The 20,249-nt window shown below is 42.3% G+C and overlaps 1 protein-coding gene across 1 annotated transcript in view; it reads right to left on the bottom strand.

The window, feature by feature from the left end:
- Positions 1-20,249, bottom strand: part of LOC120995724 (multidrug resistance-associated protein 5-like) — a 116,978-nt gene that overhangs the window by 84,298 nt on the left and 12,431 nt on the right. Inside the window, exons 7-11 of the mRNA XM_040425103.1 lie at positions 19,661-19,808; positions 15,831-15,979; positions 13,778-13,885; positions 10,443-10,778; positions 4,612-4,683 (exon numbers count right to left, since the gene is read on the bottom strand). Coding sequence (XP_040281037.1) covers positions 4,612-4,683; positions 10,443-10,778; positions 13,778-13,885; positions 15,831-15,979; positions 19,661-19,808 — 813 coding nt within the window. The remainder of the gene's footprint in view (positions 1-4,611; positions 4,684-10,442; positions 10,779-13,777; positions 13,886-15,830; positions 15,980-19,660; positions 19,809-20,249) is intronic.

The following is a 20,249-nucleotide window of genomic DNA, read 5'->3' on the forward strand; positions in this document are numbered from 1 at the left end:
TCCCCTGAAGCACACAGGTAGCATTGCATGGCAGCCAATTACATGAATAGCTGTCCATGTAATGCATGGATGATCCAGCTCAGTGCAGGAGACACTCTTACAAAGTGGGTTTCCATGCAGGGTCATAAAATAGGGTCCCATCCCAAGCATGGAACTTCACCCTGTGACATCCATACGCTGTAAAAAGGGCATATGAATAGGAACAGTCGTCTTGAGGCAACACCTTTAAGCTCGAGTTGCTGAGCTGATTAACAGTAAAGTATAACTTTTATGCATTAAATGATTGACAGCCATCCAGTGGTGTATCTTTCATGGAAGCAAACCATGCGACTTCTGTGGGGCCCTGGAGGGTAACCCAGCTCTAAACTCCTTCTATTCCCGGCCTGTAAAGCACTGCCTTTTTATGCAGCTGCCACTAGGGAAAGCTCACTGTAAAGAGATGTTTACAGCTTCTACTGGAGTCAATAGTAACTGTATAAATCTATTTATTGAGCTCCCCCTAGTGGTGGCTGCAGGCAGACAGTTTTATAATGTACCATGTGAGGAGAAGCAGGAGATTTATTAAGGTATTTATGCCATTTATCTGGTGTAAATACATTGAGAAATAAGATGTTCTAAGCACAGAGCCATGCATTGGTTAGCGGCTGTGTTTGGTATCACAGCTAAACCCCATTGACATGAATGGGACTGAGCTGTGCCTAGGCCATGTGACTGATGAGCGTGACGTCACTGGCAATGATGGCTAACCTCCGACACTCCAGCTGTGGTGAAACTACAACTCCCAACATGCTCCATTCATTTCTATAGAGTTCTGAGAACAGCCAAGCAAGTGTGCATCTTGGGAGTTGTAGTTTTACCACAGCTGGAGTGCCGGAGGTTAGCTATCACAGGCCTAGGGTAAGCTGCAAGAAGGCTGCGGAAGGCATGGCCCAGGTGGCCATGGAATTCTTTCCGGGCTCATCACTTCATAACTGCGGACACTTGGTCGCTTCCTGATTCTACTCCTATCGACGGTAATCCTCCAACCTTGTCACAATGGCAATCCCAACAATTACATCACTTTTTAGCTACATTGCCCCCAGCGACCACATACAGCAGGGACAGAACTGAATTTGAAAAACTCTGCGACCGTGGGGATGTACTTTGACATACTTTATCCCAGACATATGGCCTACTGAACTCGCCCTCGGAGCTTCCACCTCCGAACTACATAATACAGTGGGAACATGACCTGGGAGTGACTTTTACAACGGAACAGAAGGACATACTCTACTTGTGTGCACACAAGACGTCAATAGCTAGCAGCGTACAGGAAGCAGGGTTCAAGTTACTCTCTAGGTGGTACAGGGTACCCTCCAAACTACACGCAATGTTTCCCACAGTCTCCCCCCTCTGTTGGCGCTGTGGCGAGACTAGAGGGACGATACTGAATATCTTCTGGGAATGTCAAGCTTTGACTAGGTTCTGGGAGGGAGTCTTGCGGGTCACATCTAAATTTACCACGGTTGACCTCCCGAAGGCCCCCGCCTTCTTTCTGCTCCATCAGTGCGACCTCTCTATACACTGCGTGCAGAATTATTAGGCAAATGAGTATTTTGACCACATCATCCTCTTTATGCATGTTGTATATACTATATATACTATACTAAGCTGTATAGGCTCGAAAGCCTACTACCAATTAAGCATATTAGGTGATGTGCATCTCTGTAATGAGAAGGGGTGTGGTCTAATGACATCAACACCCTATATTAGGTGTGCATAATTATTAGGCAACTTCCTTTCCTTTGGCAAAATGGGTCAAAAGAAGGACTTGACAGGCTCAGAAAAGTCAAAAATAGTGAGATATCTTGCAGAGGGATGCAGCACTCTTAAAATTGCAAAGCTTCTGAAGCGTGATCATCGAACAATCAAGCGTTTCATTCAAAATAGTCAACAGGGTCGCAAGAAGCGTGTGGAAAAACCACGGCGCAAAATAACTGCCCATGAACTGAGAAAGGTCAAGCGTGCAGCTGCCAAGATGCCACTTGCCACCAGTTTGGCCATATTTCAGAGCTGTAACATCACTGGAGTGCCCAAAAGCACAAGGTGTGCAATACTCAGAGACATGGCCAAGGTAAGAAAGGCTGAAAGACGACCACCACTGAACAAGACACACAAGCTGAAACGTCAAGACTGGGCCAAGAAATATCTCAAGACTGATTTTTCTAAGGTTTTATGGACTGATGAAATGAGAGTGAGTCTTGATGGGCCAGATGGATGGGCCCGTGGCTGGATTGGTAAAGGGCAGAGAGCTCCAGTCCAACTCAGACGCCAGCAAGGTGGAGGTGGAGTACTGGTTTGGGCTGGTATCATCAAAGATGAGCTTGTGGGGCCTTTTCGGGTTGAGGATGGAGTCAAGCTCAACTCCCAGTCCTACTGCAAGTTTCTGGAAGACACCTTCTTCAAGCAGTGGTACAGGAAGAAGTCTGCATCCTTCAAGAAAAACATGATTTTCATGCAGGACAATGCTCCATCACACGCGTCCAAGTACTCCACAGCGTGGCTGGCAAGAAAGGGTATAAAAGAAGAAAATCTAATGACATGGCCTCCTTGTTCACCTGATCTGAACCCCATTGAGAACCTGTGGTCCATCATCAAATGTGAGATTTACAAGGAGGGAAAACAGTACACCTCTCTGAACAGTGTCTGGGAGGCTGTGGTTGCTGCTGCACGCAATGTTGATGGTGAACAGATCAAAACACTGACATAATCCATGGATGGCAAGGCTTTTGAGTGTCCTTGCAAAGAAAGGTGGCTATATTGGTCACTGATTTGTTTTTGTTTTGTTTTTGAATGTCAGAAATGTATATTTGTGAATGTTGAGATGTTATATTGGTTTCACTGGTAAAAATAAATTATTGAAATGGGTATATATTTGTTTTTTGTTAAGTTGCCTAATAATTATGCACAGTAATAGTCACCTGCACACACAGATATCCCCCTAAAATAGCTAAAACTAAAAACAAACTAAAAACTACTTCCAAAAATATTCAGCTTTGATATTAATGAGTTTTTTGGGTTTATTGAGAACATGGTTGTTGTTCAATAATAAAATTAATCCTCAAAAATACAACTTGCCTAATAATTCTGCACTCCCTGTAGCGACTTACAAGAAATCTGTGGTGCGTAATTTGGTCAACGCGGCAAGGGCATGTATCCCTATACTGTGGAGACAAACCTCTACACCCACAATGACAATGTTGATAGACAAAATTCAGGAAATAATGAGGATGGAGGATCTTACCGCTACGCTGAAGAATACTGAGAAAACTTTCCACAAAACCTGGAGGAGTTGGATGGCGTTTCAAGAGACCCAGAAGTTCAGGCTCTTGTTGACTTTGTGAGGCGGTTGTACCGCCATTTCTGACTGTGACAGCAACGCTTTTCTTTTTTCACTCTACTCTCTTCTTTTCTTCCTCTATACGTCTTTCTTCCTCTCCCCCCCCCCCCCCCCCATCTGTCCTAAGACTACCCGGTATTACACCCTCCCTATATGGTACCCCCAGGGTCCTAAGGGGGCTTGTTACATTTCACAATTCTCAGAAACATGTCTTTATCTAGACTTCACTGTACCAGGTGAAGACCTGATCACACAGGACTGAGTTCAGCTGGTCGTTAATTTTATGGTTCTCCAGTTTAGCAAGCCTGCTCTGTTACTCTGTCTTTCTGCTACATGCCCAAATATATGGGACGGTGACTCGATATTCTGGGCTGCGTCCCAGTACACTGTCCCCTTTGTACTGTTGTTAAAATTGATTTAAAATACATAAATAAAGAATTTTTTTAAAAAAGCTACGGACCTTACTGGAGTATTCTTTTATAAAAAATTTCGGCAGCATAATAAAATTAATTATAAAACTAGTCAGAAATCTGGGGCATGATGTTTTTTATTCTGCATTGGGAATGTTCGATGCACGTGTAGTGGGACACTGGGTGGGGCAGGGGGGGCCAATACAAAGTTTACTTATGGGGCATTATGAGATCTGTGTACTCCCCTGGAGCTGTCCCTTTACATATGTAATCATTCAGCAGGACTGGACTAAAGATCCCATTACACTGTTCAATTGAGCAGATCATTGTCAGGAAGGAAGTGTTCCTTCCCAGCAAGCGCCTGGTCATCAGTGAAGGAGACTGCTGTCTTTACATGCAGAGATCTCCTCCACAGTATGCTCAGGAGATATCACTAATGCCATCACTCGTCTCCATACAGTATTATTGTTTGCCAGCAGCAGAGGATGTTTAGACGACATGATCTGCTGTCGGCAAACTATTATTTAGGTGTCCGCACCAACGACCCTATTACCAGATGAACAAGTATTTTGCTTGTTCATCAGGTAATCGGCGGCACCTTACACAGGCAGATCATCACTAACGAGCGTTCCTATAGTCTGCCAGAGTGTTCAATTAATAAAATACAAATTATACTGAATGTTTTTCCACAAACCAGACATCAATCTCCTGCTCTATAACAGATAGGACGATATATTCAACAACAAAATAAATAAGTAATAGATCACTCATCGAACAGCTGGCTATTCCAATAGCAGAAGCAGATAAGTAAATCAAACATACCTGACCTAGAATAGATAATATTAGAGAACTTTTACCGCACCCAACGCTTCCACAGATTCCTACAAGTCTGCCCTGCGGAAATACAACAATAATAAAATTATGTTTTCTATTAGATATGCAGAGATGAATAAGTCTGTGAAATGATTACTCTGAAAATAATAATAGTTTGGTTAAAGTATATACATATATACAGTACAGACCAAAAGTTTGGACACACCTTCTCATTCAAAGAGTTTTCTTTATTTTCATGACTATGAAAATTGTAGATTCACACTGAAGGCATCAAAACTATGAATTAACACACGTGGAATTATATACATAACAAACAAGTGTGAAACAACTGAAAATATGTCATATTCTAGGTTCTTCAAAGTAGCCACCTTTTGCTTTGATTACTGCTTTGCACACTCTTGGCATTCTCTTGATGAGCTTCAAGAGGTAGTCCCCTGAAATGGTTTTCACTTCACAGGTGTGCCCTGTCAGGTTTAATAAGTGGGATTTCTTGCCTTATAAATGGGGTTGGGACCATCAGTTGTGTTGAGGAGAAGTCAGGTGGATACACAGCTGATAGTCCTACTGAATAGACTGTTAGAATTTGTATTTTGGCAAGAAAAAAGCAGCTAAGTAAAGAAAAACGAGTGGCCATCATTACTTTAAGAAATGAAGGTCAGTCAGTCAGCCGAAAAATTGGGAAAACGTTGAAAGTAAGGGCTATTTGACCATGAAGGAGAGTGATGGGGTGCTGTACCAGATGACCTGGCCTCCACAGTCACCGGACCTGAACTCAATCGAGATGGTTTGGGGTGAGCTGGACCGCAGAGTGAAGGCAAAAGGGCCAACAAGTGCTAAGCATCTCTGGGAACTCCTTCAAGACTGTTGGAAGACCATTTCAGGTGACTACCTCTTGAAGCTCATCAAGAGAATGCTAAGAGTGTGCAAAGCAGTAATCAAAGCAAAAGGTGGCTACTTTGAAGAACCTAGAATATGACATATTTTCAGTTGTTTCACACTTGTTTGCTATGTATATAATTCCACATGTGTTAATTCATAGTTTTGATGCCTTCATAGTCATGAAAATAAAGAAAACTCTTTGAATGAGAAGGTGTGTCCAAACTTTTGGTCTGTACTGTATATATATATTTTTCCAATGATCTGGGGAGCCAATTAAAAGGGTTTTCCAACCCCTATAATGACCCCCCCAATGCCGAGCACCTCATATAGATTATACTTACCCTGCTCCCCAGCACCAACATCGCCGCTGCATCTCCCCGTTGCACAGATCAAAACATCCGGTGACGGTGTGGGGAGCAGCCAATAGCAGGCCGGGACAATGACCATCCTTCCTAGAATCGCGGGTGACGCTAGGGAGGCTCGTTCCAATCGCAGCCTGCTATTGGCTACCCCCCTCCCGTATGTTTTGATCCGCGCGACGAGGAGATGCAGTGGTGGCCGTGCAGGAATTGGGAGTGGCGCGGTTGCTGGGGAGCGCGTTAATTATAACATGAAGTGCCCAGCCATTAGGGGTGTCATTATAGGGGTTGGATACCCCCTTTAAGGCCCTTTCATTATATATGGGGACGGATAGAAATGACTGAAAATAAAAGCACTTACAGAACAACAGATACAAAAATGATATATACATTAAGGCCTCATTCTGATGTGATAAAATCTGAGATTCTTAGCTTACATAATGGAAACCACCCATAAATTTTAGAAACTACACCCCTCAAATTATTCAAAATTGATGTTACAAACATTGTTAACCCTTTAGGTGTGCCACAAGAATTAAAGGAAAATGGAGGTGAAATTTCAAAATGTAATTTATTTATTTTTTGCAGATTTTTCATGTTTAGCAATTTTTTCTTGCAACACAGCAAGGGTTATCAGCAAAATAAACCTCAATATACATTACTCTGATTCTGCAGTTTACAGAAACACCCCATATGTGGTAGTAAACTGCTGTAGGGGCACATGGCAGTGGTCAGAAGGAAAGGAGTGCCATATGGTTTTTGGAGGCAGATTTTGCTAGAATGGTTTTCGGGCACCATTTTGCATTTGAAGAGACACTGACATACCCCTACAGTGGAAACCCTCAAAAAGTGACCCTATTTTGGAAACTACACCCCTCAAAGAATTTATAAAGGGGTGTACTGACCCCATAAGAGTTTTACGGAATTTAGAAACACTTGGCTGTGAAAATGAAATGTTTTATTTCTTCCAATAAAATGTTGCTTTAGCCCCAAATTTTTCCTTTTTTAACAAGGGGTAACAGGAGAAAAAGCACCCCATTTGTTACCCATTTTCTCCTGAATACGGCAACATGGCAGGACTCAGAAGGGAAGGAGCGCTATATGGCTTTTGCAGCGCAGGTTTTGATAGATTGGTTTATGGGCGACATTGGTTAATTTTTTGCGGGATGACATTTTCATTGGTACCATTTTGGGGTACATATGATTTTTTGATCACTCGATATTACGCATTTTGAAAGGCGAGGTGACAAAAAATGACTGTTCTGAGACAGTTTTTATTTATTTATTTTTACAACGTTCACCTAACAGGGTATATCATGTGATATTTTTATAGAGAAGGTTGTTATGAATGCAGCGATACCTAATATGTCTATTATTTTTGTTACGTTTTTCAAAAAGCATTTTTGAAAAGAATAAAATCTTGTTTTTGTGTTGCAATTTTTTTTAGAGCAATATTTTTTACATTTTTGAGCAATTGTCTTAGGTAGGGTCTCATTTTCTGCGGGATGGGATGATGGTTTGATTGGTACCATTTTGGGAGACATGTAACTTTTTGATTACTTGGTATTATACTTTTTGTGAGGCAAGGCACAGTTTTTATTTTTATTCATTTACAGCATTCACCTGAGGGGGCATATCATGTGATATTTTTATATAGCAGATTGTTACAGATGTGGCGATGTCTAATGTGTCTATTTTTTATTTTTGTTAAGTTTTACACAGTAAAAGCATTTTTGAAAATAAAAATATCTTGTTTTTGTGTTGCCATTTTCTGAGAGCCAGATTTTTATTTTATTTTTTTGTGATTGTCTTATGTAGGGTCTCATTTTTTGTGGGATGAGATCATGGTTTGATTGATACCATTTTGGGGTACATATGACTTTTTGATCGCTTGGTATTACACTTTTTATGAGGCAAGGTGACCAAAAAGTGGCTGTTTTGGCACAAATTGGTCGATACGGACTTGGCGATACCTAATATGTCTACTTTTCTACAAATTTTTACAATTTTATATAACTTAATTATGAGAAAAGGGTGCTTTTTTGACTTGTAACTTTTATTTTTTTATTATGTAAAATACTTATTTTTGTCCCACTGTGGGACTTGAACTTTTATACACTTACAGCCTGCTTGTCTGTGAGACCCAGGGGACTGAGTCTCACATGCTTCCATGGAAGGCAGCCACAATGCCTATTGAAGGCATCGGGCTGCCTTCCCAACCATCGGGTTCCTGTCACTGTATTACCCAAGGAAGAAGGAGGGTTGGGCTTGCTAAATGCTTTGATTTACTATTTAGCAGCCCAATTCCAACATTTCATGGAATGGGAAATGGATAGTAGCTTGGATTCTTGTGCTAAACCGATCTTTTAGACCATGCTCATATGTCAGTGAATCAGAGATGTGTGCTGACCATGCTCTCCAAGGACAGCACACCTATGCATTGATTTTAGTGTGTTTATTCACATATCCTCACGGACAGTCAGTGGAAAAACAAAGGAGATGTGCACTACTTTGATCCATTTTGCAAACCAAACACACCCATAGAAGTCTATGGCTCCATGAATACAGTTGTCCTCAGTGTTCTAGAAGATGCTTGGGAAATCCCTTTTTTCAGCCTACTAGCCCAGCGCACGGAAAAAATGGATGACAAATGGGGCCAAAAAACAAACAAACAGACACTGTGACCAAAGACAACCCTGACCAAACAACTGACCTTTTTTTTTCCCACAGATCTCGAACAGACACGGACATGTGAATAAGGCCTTAGGATGGAGGTGACAGAAAGACCAACCCTTTGGTTCCTACACAAAGTAGGGTGGTCTGGTAAAAAGCTACTGTATTTGGTATAGGGGACTGCTCAAAGTATATGCCAATTTGGAATAATCAGAGCGCTCTCTCCTCACTGCAGGAGATGGAATCAAAATGTACTCACAGATTTTCTATTGAAAAATTCTCCTGCAGTGAGGAGAGAGAGCATGCTATGTGAATGCTTCTCTCTCCTCGATCTAGCGATTAAAGGTGGTCTCAGCACTCAGATGGTGATCCTCACCCATCAAAACTTTTGATATGCTGCAATGACATGTCAAAGTTTAATGATTCTTTAAAGGGGTTGCTCCACGAAAAATATTCTACAGTTTTCAAGCCAGCGTCTGGATCTGAATACATTTGTAATTGTATGCAATTAAACATTTAGCATATCAATTGAGATATTCAATAATACTGTATGTATCTGTATAGCGCTACCTGCTGTTTGTTTTTTCTTATTTCTTTGTCCTGCTCACTGAGAAGGCCGCACATGCTCGTTCATCATTCAACTGCATCCTGAGCTGTGATAGGGAGAGCATAGACACACCTCCTGAGCTGTGATAGGGAGAGCATTGACACACCTCCTGAGCTGTGATAGGGAGGGCATGGACACACCTCCTGAGCTGTGATAGGGAGAGCATGGACACACCTCCTGAGCTGTGATAGGGAGAGCATGGACACACCTCCTGAGCTGTGATAGGGAGAGCATGGACACACCTCCTGAGCTGTGATAGGGAGAGCATGGACACACCTCCTGAGCTGTGATAGGGAGGGAATGGACACACCTCCTGAGCTGTGATAGGGAGAGCATGGACACACCTCCTGAGCTGTGATAGGGAGAGCATGGACACACCTCCTGAGCTGTAATAGGGAGGGCATGGACACACCTCCTGAGCTGTGATAGGGAGAGCATGGACACACCTCCTGAGCTGTGATAGAGAGAGCATGGACACACCTCCTGAGCTGTGATAGGGAGAGCATGGACACACCTCCTGAGCTGTGATAGGGAGAGCATGGACATGCCTCCTGAGCTGTGATAGGGAGAGCATGGACACAACCCCTTAGCTAAAGCAGAACAGACAATAAATGTGGAGATCTCTGGATCCATGTGAGGTACAGAGATGGTTCTAGCTCTGTTAGAAAGAGATTGGCATGTTCTATATGATGTCTGATTTTCATTTTTTACATTAGTCGTGGATTAACTCCTTTAAGTATAGGTGCCTCAGGGATACTTGAACATGTACTGAAATCTTCCATGCAAAGTCTCATCTCCACAATGTATAAAAAAAAACCTCAAACTGTTGGTTTACTTTTCTTGTTATTTTTATGCTTTGTATACTGCATTATACTTGTGCTACTGGATGTCATGTGGCTGCCTGATAAGTAAAATGAAGAGTATACAAGCCCCTAGCAGACTCAGGTAGCTGAAAGAATGGCACAACCACACAAAATGCAAGTGCTGTAAAACCCTGAAGCACACAAACAGAACTGGCTTGTATTAAGTGATAACTCGATTGCAGGTGCAACCTTTGAGTTATCTCATTGAATGTGACTGTGGGTTACAATATGTCCATCAGGCTATGCATACACTAGGCATCAATAGCAAAACCTCACCATCCCTGATAGATCTGAAAGTCTCAAGAAAAGGGGGATGTATTGCATTTTCCTAAGCAATTTTGTACTCCCAAAAAACCTATTTAACACGTGAGTATATCAAGTTCTGCAAAACCAATAGGGGACATAAAATATGGCAGTATACTAGATTATATGAATTACCTTTTGCAGAGAAAAATTTATGTTAAGAAGTACAGGTGAACCAAGTGATAAAGGAACACCGGAGTCACTAGTAGAAAGGAATGTTTGTTTCGCTTCAGAAGTATGGAAAACTGGATTGCCATTAGTTAAACGTTGCTCCTCTCCCGGGTGTGATGGAGTAGCCTGGATAAGTTGTTTTTTAGCTGATTGATCTTCCGTTGCATGTTTTCTCTCATCTGTACATCTGACCAGTGCTCCTGACTTCCATGTCAAATATGCGCCTCGAAATTCAACACAGAAATCTGGATTTGTTTCCTCCTTATTCTTAGTATCAATTTCTTCCATCAAGAACAATCTCTGTCAAATATATTAAAGTGTTTAAAATAATGTAAAATGGAGCATAGAAGCAGGAGCATGAAGCAGAGCATCTATTGTCTGTTGATTTGAGATGTATATACAGTCTGACAATAGTATAACACAATGTGTACAATATGTCACGAAACACCTGATGTAAGATTTGTCTATAGCAACAGGTTCTATTTGTACAGAGCATTTATAGAGGATATTAGTAGAAAAGGTGATATCTCTCGTCATTGTAACCCCTAACCCTAGAGCATGAATGAACAATTCATTACATTTCTAAAGTCTAATGTTTCTGCAAGCATAAAAAGTATTTTCACTAGGAAAAAATATAAAATTGTAATATATATAGTAATATATTATCTAGTTCTTTGTCAAAAACATTCATCAATGAAATACTAAATCGGGTACAATTTACATTTCTTCTTTACTATTTACTTATTTAGAAAAATCCAAAATTGGGGTCATCATGAGCAGTGCCGCATCTGCCATGAGGCAAGGTGAGTATCTCACCTCAGGAGGAAGCATGAGGGAGCAAGGGGGCCTATGGATGCCATCCCTGTTGTTCAGCCTCATAGGTTCAATCCTAGGCCTGAAGCTTGTAAGGCAGTAGGACAGCAAAAGAGGTTGCGTTAACATCATCATGACCTCCTGCTCCAGGTCTCAGGCAGGGTGATCACATGGCCACAAACACCTGCATGACCGCCTGTGCCGGGATGTGGCAACTGAGGCCACACATGAGAAGAGGCCAGTGGCCTGCATTGCGGATGGCGGTGGAGAACGGAAATCAGGTGAGTACTTAGATTTTTTTTTTCCTTTTAATATACAGTATGGGGGCATTACAGGCTGGAGCACTACATGGGAGCATTAACGGCTGGAGAACTACCAGAGGCTTTACAGGCTTGAGCATTACAGGGAGGGCATTACAGGCTGGAGCACCAAATTTGATTAAATTTGGAATTTGAGAGTCATATATAGGACTTTGTAGAACAGAATATAATTGTGTCTGCTGATTAAGAGTGGGTGAACTGGTGAACTTCCAGGCCATTATTCATGTTGAGGTTTTTTGATGCAGTTTTTGAAGCCAAAGCCAGGAGTAGAATTAAATTGAGAAGATTCAGTCTTTAATTCTCTATTTATTATCAGTTCACAACTAAGGCTTTGAAAACTGCATAAAAACCTGAACATAGACACTCAACCCTATACATATGAGCTTGAGGTTACAAGGGATGTTGAGGCAGGGTTATAGTATCCAATTATGTTACCATAATATTACATTTCACCGTTTTTTTCGGGCCTTCCTACTTTCAATTACATCTTGGCATGTTTTTAGAACAGGGGTGGGGAACAATTTCATGTGGCCCCCGGCCCCTTGCCAGAAAATGCCAATGACCGCTTCCATTATGGAAGCTGCACTGGCTGTACTCACCTTCCCTGGTCTTCTTCCGGCCCCATGCTGTGTCCTGACACATACAATGTCAGGACGTAGTGCACGTAGACGCGCACTATGACCTGACGCTGTGCTCTGTCAGGTCACAGTACAGCGGGGCAAGGTAAGTGAAGGAGGGTAAGTGAATCTGCCAAGTGGCAGTGCCGTCAAGAGCCAGAGAGATACGTTTATTTTTTATTTATGTTAAATGTGTGATCTGAGGTCTGATTGGGGCTGATCTGAGGGTGGGCAGGGGATGATCTGAGGCTGGGGGTCTGATGGGGACTGCTCTGATGCTGGGGAGGCTGATCTGAGGCTGAGGGGGTCTTATCTGAGGCTGGGGGTCTGATGGGGCTGATCTGAGGCTGGGGGGTTCTAATCTGAGTCTGGGGGTCTGATAGGGGTCTGATCTGAGGCTGGGGGCCTCATCTGAGGATGGGGGTATGATCTGAGGATGGGGGTCTGATGAGGGTCTGATCTGAGGCTGGGGGTCTGATGGGGGCTGATCTGAGGTTAGGAGGTCTGATGGGAGGTGATCTAAGGCTGGGGGGTTTGATGGAGGTGCGATCTGAGGCTGGGGGGGTCTGATGGGGGCTGATCTGAGGCTAGGGAAGGTCTGATGGTGGTCTGATCTGAAGTTGGGAGGTCTGATGGGGGTGTGATCGGAGGCTGGGGAGGTCTGATGGGGGCTGATCTGAGGCTAGGGAGGATGGGGGTCTTATGTGAGGTTGGGAGGTCGGATGGGGGTATGATCTGAGGCTGGGGGTCTGTTCTAAGGCTGATGAGTGCCTGATATGAGGCTGATGTAGGCTGGGAGGTCTGATAGGAGGCTGATAGAGGTGGGGGCAGATCTGAGGCTGAGAAAGGGACAAAGGTAGGGACAGTTATGAAGAAAGAGGCAGGGACAGTGGAAGGGAGAGTGAAAGCTGTGTGAACCCCTCTCTTGACCGCTCTGGGATGAGCTTGGCTGCCATTAATGCCAAATAAAAAACTAAATACATAACATTCTCAACTTAAAAATTACACTGCTATTTGTGGTCAAAATGGCGCCTGTACTATTTGTAATATATATGTAATATATATAGTGCAGGCGCCATTTTGTGCTGCAAAAATACAGCGCTCTAGATTTTTTTAATTGAAGCCCAATTTCTGTAACTTACCCCTAAGGCCGAGTTCACACGAACGTGTGTGACCCGAGCCCGTGCTGCGGTCCGCAAATTACGGGCCGCAATGCACGATCGCCGGCCGTAGGTCAGCCGCATCGGATCGCGGACCCATTCACTCTAATGGGTCCGCGATCCGCCCGTTCCGCAAAAAGATAGGACATGTTCTATCTTTTTGCGGAACGGAAGTATGGGACGCAACCCCATGGAAGCACTCCGTAGTGCTTCCGAAGGGTCCCGTTCCGTGTGGCAGTTCCGCTATTCCGGATTTGCGGACTCATTGAAGTGAATGGGTCCGCATCCGTGATGCGGAATGCACACGGAACTGTGGCCGTGTATTGCGGCCCGCAACTACCAGGAACTGTAACAATGTAGCACCAACAGAGTGAAACACACTTTCCCACCTGAAATCTAGAGATGGACACAGAAGCTTCTGAGGTAGCTCTTACAGCAAACGGTATTACTTTGAGAGCCGCAGTCATTGAATTGAACACAGTAACAACTGTGAATGCCTGCAATAATTACACAAGTAAGGAAGAGGCATTACATTATTTGTCACAGAGCTTTATGCGTTTACCTAGTGGTAGAAATCAATGGTCACCAATCCAATGTCATTCAAATGTCAGAATATAGTCCATATAACAAGATCACAGACATATGAGATCCTCATTAGGTCCATAAAATAATAGCTTTACAACTCATTACATTATAGGTTGAGTCAACCATATGGATATCATTTCAATTATTTTGAGATAAAACATTATATATTATATTCTGACCCTGTGCTTAGTAAATTCCTGTGCTGAAAACTCCTACTAACCTAGTCCTGCTCCCAGATGAATATTTCTTATAGTGGATTAGTGTGGGTATCCATCTTTAAACGGAACCTGACATCTCCATAATGCCCCCCCTCCAGTACCATAAGGCTACTTTCACACTCGTGTTTGGTGCGGATCCGTCATGGATCTGCACAAACGCATCCGTTCAGATAATACAACCGCATGCATCCGTTCAGAACGGATCCGTTTGGATTATCTGTAACATAGCCAAAATGGATCCGTCTTGAACATCATTGAAAGTCAATGGGGGACGGATCAGTTTTCTATTGTGCCATATTGTGTAAGTGAAAACTGCTTGGCTCAGTTTGGTCAGACGGACACCAAAACGCTGCAAGTGGAATGGAGGCGGAACGGAGCCAAACTGATGCATTCTGAGCGGATCCTTTTCCATTCAGAATGCATTAAGGGCAAAACTGATCAGTTTTGGACCGCTTCTGAGAGCCCTGAACGGATCTCACAAACGGAAACTAAAACGCCAGTGTGAAAGGAGCCTATAGCTCAAGTTATCATGTGTCCAATACTGTCTTTTGTTGTGGGATCTGATGGCCAAATTCCCTCTGTTCCCTATATGTAAATTAGCAGCTTGAAGTCCAGGAGGTGGCGTCCTTCACACTTCAGGTCAAGCCTCTGAAGCCCAGCACACTATAGCTGGGTGCACTGTGCAGGTGCTGAGATCTAAAGAGGATGGCACAAGCACCGAATATCTGGGGCATCAGTATTGAAGAAAGAAAAAAAACACCTGTCCACCAAGAGTGAAGGAGGCAGGAAGGGTGCACGGCAAACTTGACCTGGACCATGAAGGTGGCCGCCCCTTGACTTCAAGTTGCTCATATATATACCCGGAGCAGGGGGAATAAAGTTATTTTGCTGCAAATTTGCTCATCAGATCCCACAACAAAAGACAGTATTGGACACAAGATAACTTGAACTTTAAGGTACTGCTGGCAGTTGGGTGGGGGGATTATGGAGATGTCAGGTTCCCTTTAAACAGAAGCAGCACAATTGTTTCCTACTCTGGAAGTGTGCTACACCTATCGTATAAGGACTGATGCACACAAACGTATTTTTCTTCCGTTTCCGTTACTTTTTTTACAGATCCATATGTGGGACCATTCATTTCAATGGGGCTTAAAAAAAATACGGAAATGACGTGTGCATTCCATGTCCGTATGTCCGTTCTGCAAAAAAAAAAAAAAAACACGTTCTATTCTTGTCTGTTTTGCAGACAAGAACAGGCATTGCTACAATGGATTTGCAAAAAAAACGGATACAACGCAGATGTCACACTGAAGTCATCCATTTTTTTGCGGATCCGTGTTTTGCCGACTGCAAAATGCATACGGTCGTGTATATGAGCCCTTAATAACAGCTATGGGCTCATAATCAAGGCAGTTTAGCAATGGGACTTAGCATAAGCTTAGCACAGGAATTGGACCCTTTGAGTTTTAGTTTAGGGATCTCATGGTCTACTGCCTATTCCACTAGACATCACTGGGACAGGAAGGTACATATAATGCATAAGCAATGAAAACTTCTAAAATTTCATAACTTTTGTTAGACACAAGCCTTGAAGAAGACTTTACCTATTGCACAGATGTAATATTAATGTCATACCTACCTGTGGAGCTGTCAGATCATATCCAAGAGCCATATGCAATGTAAAAGTGCATACACTAGCAACCACAACCACCACAGGGGCTATCCCTGTTGTAACACTCTGCACGTATCCAGCTTTTTCCAACAAAACCCTCTCGGCCCTTCTGATAGCTACAAAAGAATTATATTATCAGTTATTATCCTTTAATAAACAATCTAATATTAATAATAATGACCATAATTATTAGCCTATATTAAAGAATATTATATTATTAATAATTATTACCCTATAATAGACAATATTCTATAAAGTCCAAGAGAATTACATTTCACTATTCCAATTGTTTGGTAAATACCTTGCGTACCATTTGAATAATTATACACAAATTATATGATAGATATTTTAAAGGTGTTTTCTCGAATTTTACTACTGATGATTTATCCTCATGATAGATCATCAGTATCTGATCGGTGGGGGTCAGACACGCAGGACCCCCTCCGATCAACTGTTAGAGAAGGCACCGGAACTCCTGTGAACGCCACGCCTTCTCACAGCTTACCAAGCACAGCGTCGTACATTATATAGGGGCTGTGCTTTGTATCGTGCTCCACCCCATTCACTTCAATGGAGCTGAGCGCAATACCAAGCACAGCAGCGATACAATGTAGGGTGCTATGCTTGGTAGGCGCGGAGAAGGCCACAGCGCTCATGGAGCGCCGGTGCCTTCTCAATCAGTTGATTGGTTGGGGTCCCACGTGACGGACCCCCACCGATCAGATAAACAGAAAACCGATCAGTAGCAGAAAAACAGAAAACCCTTTCAAGTTGAGACAAGCAATATATACTGTATATTAGGACAGTTTTTAATTTACAATATTTTTTTTTTTTAATTATGACTTTCTCCAAAAAATCCTTAATAACTCATCGTTAGTGCTGGCATTCTTTAATCTGTCCATACACAGTCAGGTATTAAAATTAAAATTGCAAGAAGTGGTTCAGGTATCCAAATCCTTAAAAGGATTGTAGTGAAATACATCAATCTGGTGATGAATTTTATTGTTGCAAAGAAATGGAAAACTATAGCCATCTCCTCATCCTCAAAGCGAAAATGGATACGCTGTTAGAACACATAATGTTCAGCATATTAAAAATCCTAGTTCCCATGGAAATAATACAGTGATTATTGGTCTCCCACCAACAACACTTCAGTATAATTCTGATTAATGCAGTCTACTATTATTTTGTATTGTGGGATTTTCCTGCATTGCATATGGCAGTATTGATGGCACCATAAGCTTAGTTTTCTGCCAGAGCAATTGTAGCAATAAATGGGTACAGGGCTGGTTCTAGCTTTGTTAGAAAGAGATTGTCATGTACTATATGATGTCTGATTTTAATTTTTTATATTAATTATGGGATAACACCTTTAGGCCTCTTTCACACGAGCATGTCCGGATAAGGTCTGGATGCGTTGCGGCAAACCCGCGCGAGTAGGTAATCAATTGCCGTCAGTTTTGACTGCGATTGCGTTCCGTTGCACGCGCGTGAAAAAAAAATGAATGTGGTACCCAGACCCGAACTTCTTCACAGAAGTTCAGGTTTGGGTTCAAGGTTGTGTAGATTGTATTATTTTCCCTTATAACATGGTTATAAGGGAAAATAATAGCATTCTGAATACAGAATGCATAGTATAATAGGGCTGGAGGGGTTAAAAATTTTTTTTAACTCACCTTAATCCACTTGTTCGCGCAGCCGGCATCTCTTCTGTCTTGTTCTGTGAGGAATAGGACCTTTGATGACATCACTACGCTCATAACATGGTCCATCACATGATATTTTACCATGGTGATGGATCATGTGACGGACCATGTGATGAACGTAGTGACATCATCAAAGGTCCTATTCCTCACAGAGCAAGACAGAAGAGATGCCGGCTGCGCTAACAAGTGGATTAAGGTGAGTTAAATTATTGTTTCTTTTTTTTAACCCCTCCAGCCCTATTGTACTATGCATTCTGTATTCAGAATGCTATTATTTTCCCTTATAACCATGTTATAAGGGAAAATAATAAAGATTGGGTCCTCATCCCGATCGTCTCCTAGCAACCGTGCGTGAAAATCGCACGGCATCCGCACATGCTTGCGGATGCTTGCGATTTTCATGCAGCCCCATTCACTTCTATGGGGCCTGCGTTGCGTGAATAACGCACAAAATAGAGCATGCTGCGATTTTCACGCAACGCACAAGTCATGCGTGAAAATCACCGCTCATGTGAACAGCCCCATGGAAATGAATGGGTCCGGATTCAGTGCAGGTGCAATGCGTTCAACTCACGCATTGCACCCGCGCGGAAAACTCGCCCGTGTGAAAGGGGCCTTAAGGTGGCTCATCAATTTGGTTTTCATTTGTACATTTGAAATTGTTGTCTGAGTTTACTGTATTTGTGCACTTGCAATTTAAAGGGTTTCTGTCACCTGAAAAATGGGTATGAAGCTGGCAGAGATTAGCGATGTGCTGATGTCAGCTGAACATAACTATATTAGTGCCATCTCACTATGTGCCGCTGTTATTGAGAAAAACTAACTTTTATAATATGCAAATTAGCCTCTAGGAGCAGGGGGGGGGGGCGTTGCACCTGCTACTAGAGGCCCTGTTTGCCCACCTCTTTTCACGCCCTTCTTCTCTTGATTGACAGGGCCAGGCAGCGCTGCTCTCCTCCCGCCGGCCGTGTCTGCAGTGTAAATCTTGCGCCGTTCAGTATTCAGCGCAGGCGCAGTGAGAGATGGACCCTCGGCGGCTGCTGACTTCCTCACTGCGCCTGCGCTGAATACTGAATGGGGCGAGATTTACAATCCAGACACGGCTGGCGGGCGGAGAGCAGAGCTGCCTGGCCCTGTCAATCAAGAGAAGAAGGGCGTGAAAAGAGGTGGGCAAACGGGGTCTCTAGTAGCAGGTGCAACGGTCCCCCCTCCCTGCTCCTAGAGGCTAATTAGCATATTATAAACGTTTATTTTTCTCAATAACGGCGACACATAGTGAGATGGCACAAATATAGGTATGTCCAGCTGACATCAGCACATCGCTAATCTCTGCCAGCTTCATACCCATTTTTCAGGTGACAGAAACCCTTTAAACACATAGGGGTAGAATTATCAAACTGGTGTAAAGTAGAACTGGCTTAGTTGCCCATAGCAACCAATCAGATTTCACCTTTCATTTTAAAAAGGATTTGTGAAAAATGAAAGGTGGAATCTGATTGGTTGCTATGGGCAACTAAGCCAGTTCTACTTTACACCATTTTGATAAATCTCCCCCATATTCCGTACAGAACAATGCAGATATACTATATATGCCTACATCCTAAGTCTCTATTGGATCCTATAAATGGCAAACTATAGAAATTAGGCCTCATGCACATGACCGTATTTTTAGTCTGCATTCTTTGCGGTTTGGACACTGACCCATTCATTTTTATGGGACCATGAAAAATGCATAGAGCACAGGGATGGAATCTGTGTGCTGTCTGCATCTGTGCAGCCATTCCGCTGTGTCCTGATGTCCTATTCTTGTCCATCTTGCAGACAAGAATAGGCATTTCTATAATAGGGACCGAGAAACGTGCGGGATGGACACGGATGGTATCTGTATTTTGCAGATCTGCAGTTTGCAGAATGCAAAATACATACAGTCGTGTGCATGAGGCCTATCCTGAACTCCCAGTTTAGCCAAGACAGAGCAAAAAAATATAAAATAAAATGTAGTGTGATCAAGAATGAGAATGTATAAAATATTTCCAACAATAACATAATACCGCCTGCACAGTTCTACACTGCATACCAAATAGAGCCTACCTTGAATACTGCACATGAATGTTTTCTCCCAAGCATACATCTTAATAAATCTGATGCTGGTCAAGATTTCATTCATAACTCGAATTCTTTGATCTGTGATCCCGATGCATTTTTTCCTAAAATATGCAGTTAGTTTTGATGCAACCATCTAAAGGCAAATAAAAGAGAATGTAGTGTACATGTAGATAGATAGATAGATAGATAGATAGATAGATAGATAGATAGATAGATATAGATAAAAAGATAGATAGATATGAGATAGATAGATAGATAGATAGATAGATAGATAGATAGATAGATAATAGATAAAAGATAATAGATATAGACAGATAGATAGATAGATATGAGATAGATAGATATTAGATAGATAGATAGATAGATAGATAATATATACTAGATAAATAGATAGATAATATATACTAGATAGATAGATAATATATACTAGATAGATAGATAATATATACTAGATAGATAGATAGATAGATAGATAGATAGATAGATAATATATACTAGATAGATAGATAGATAGATAGATAGATAGATAGATAGATAGATAGGTAGGTAGGTAGATAGATAAAAATGATGAAGA

The sequence above is a fragment of the Bufo bufo genome, chromosome 3, assembly GCF_905171765.1.
Source record: "Bufo bufo chromosome 3, aBufBuf1.1, whole genome shotgun sequence".
Classification (NCBI taxonomy): Eukaryota; Metazoa; Chordata; class Amphibia; order Anura; family Bufonidae; genus Bufo; species Bufo bufo.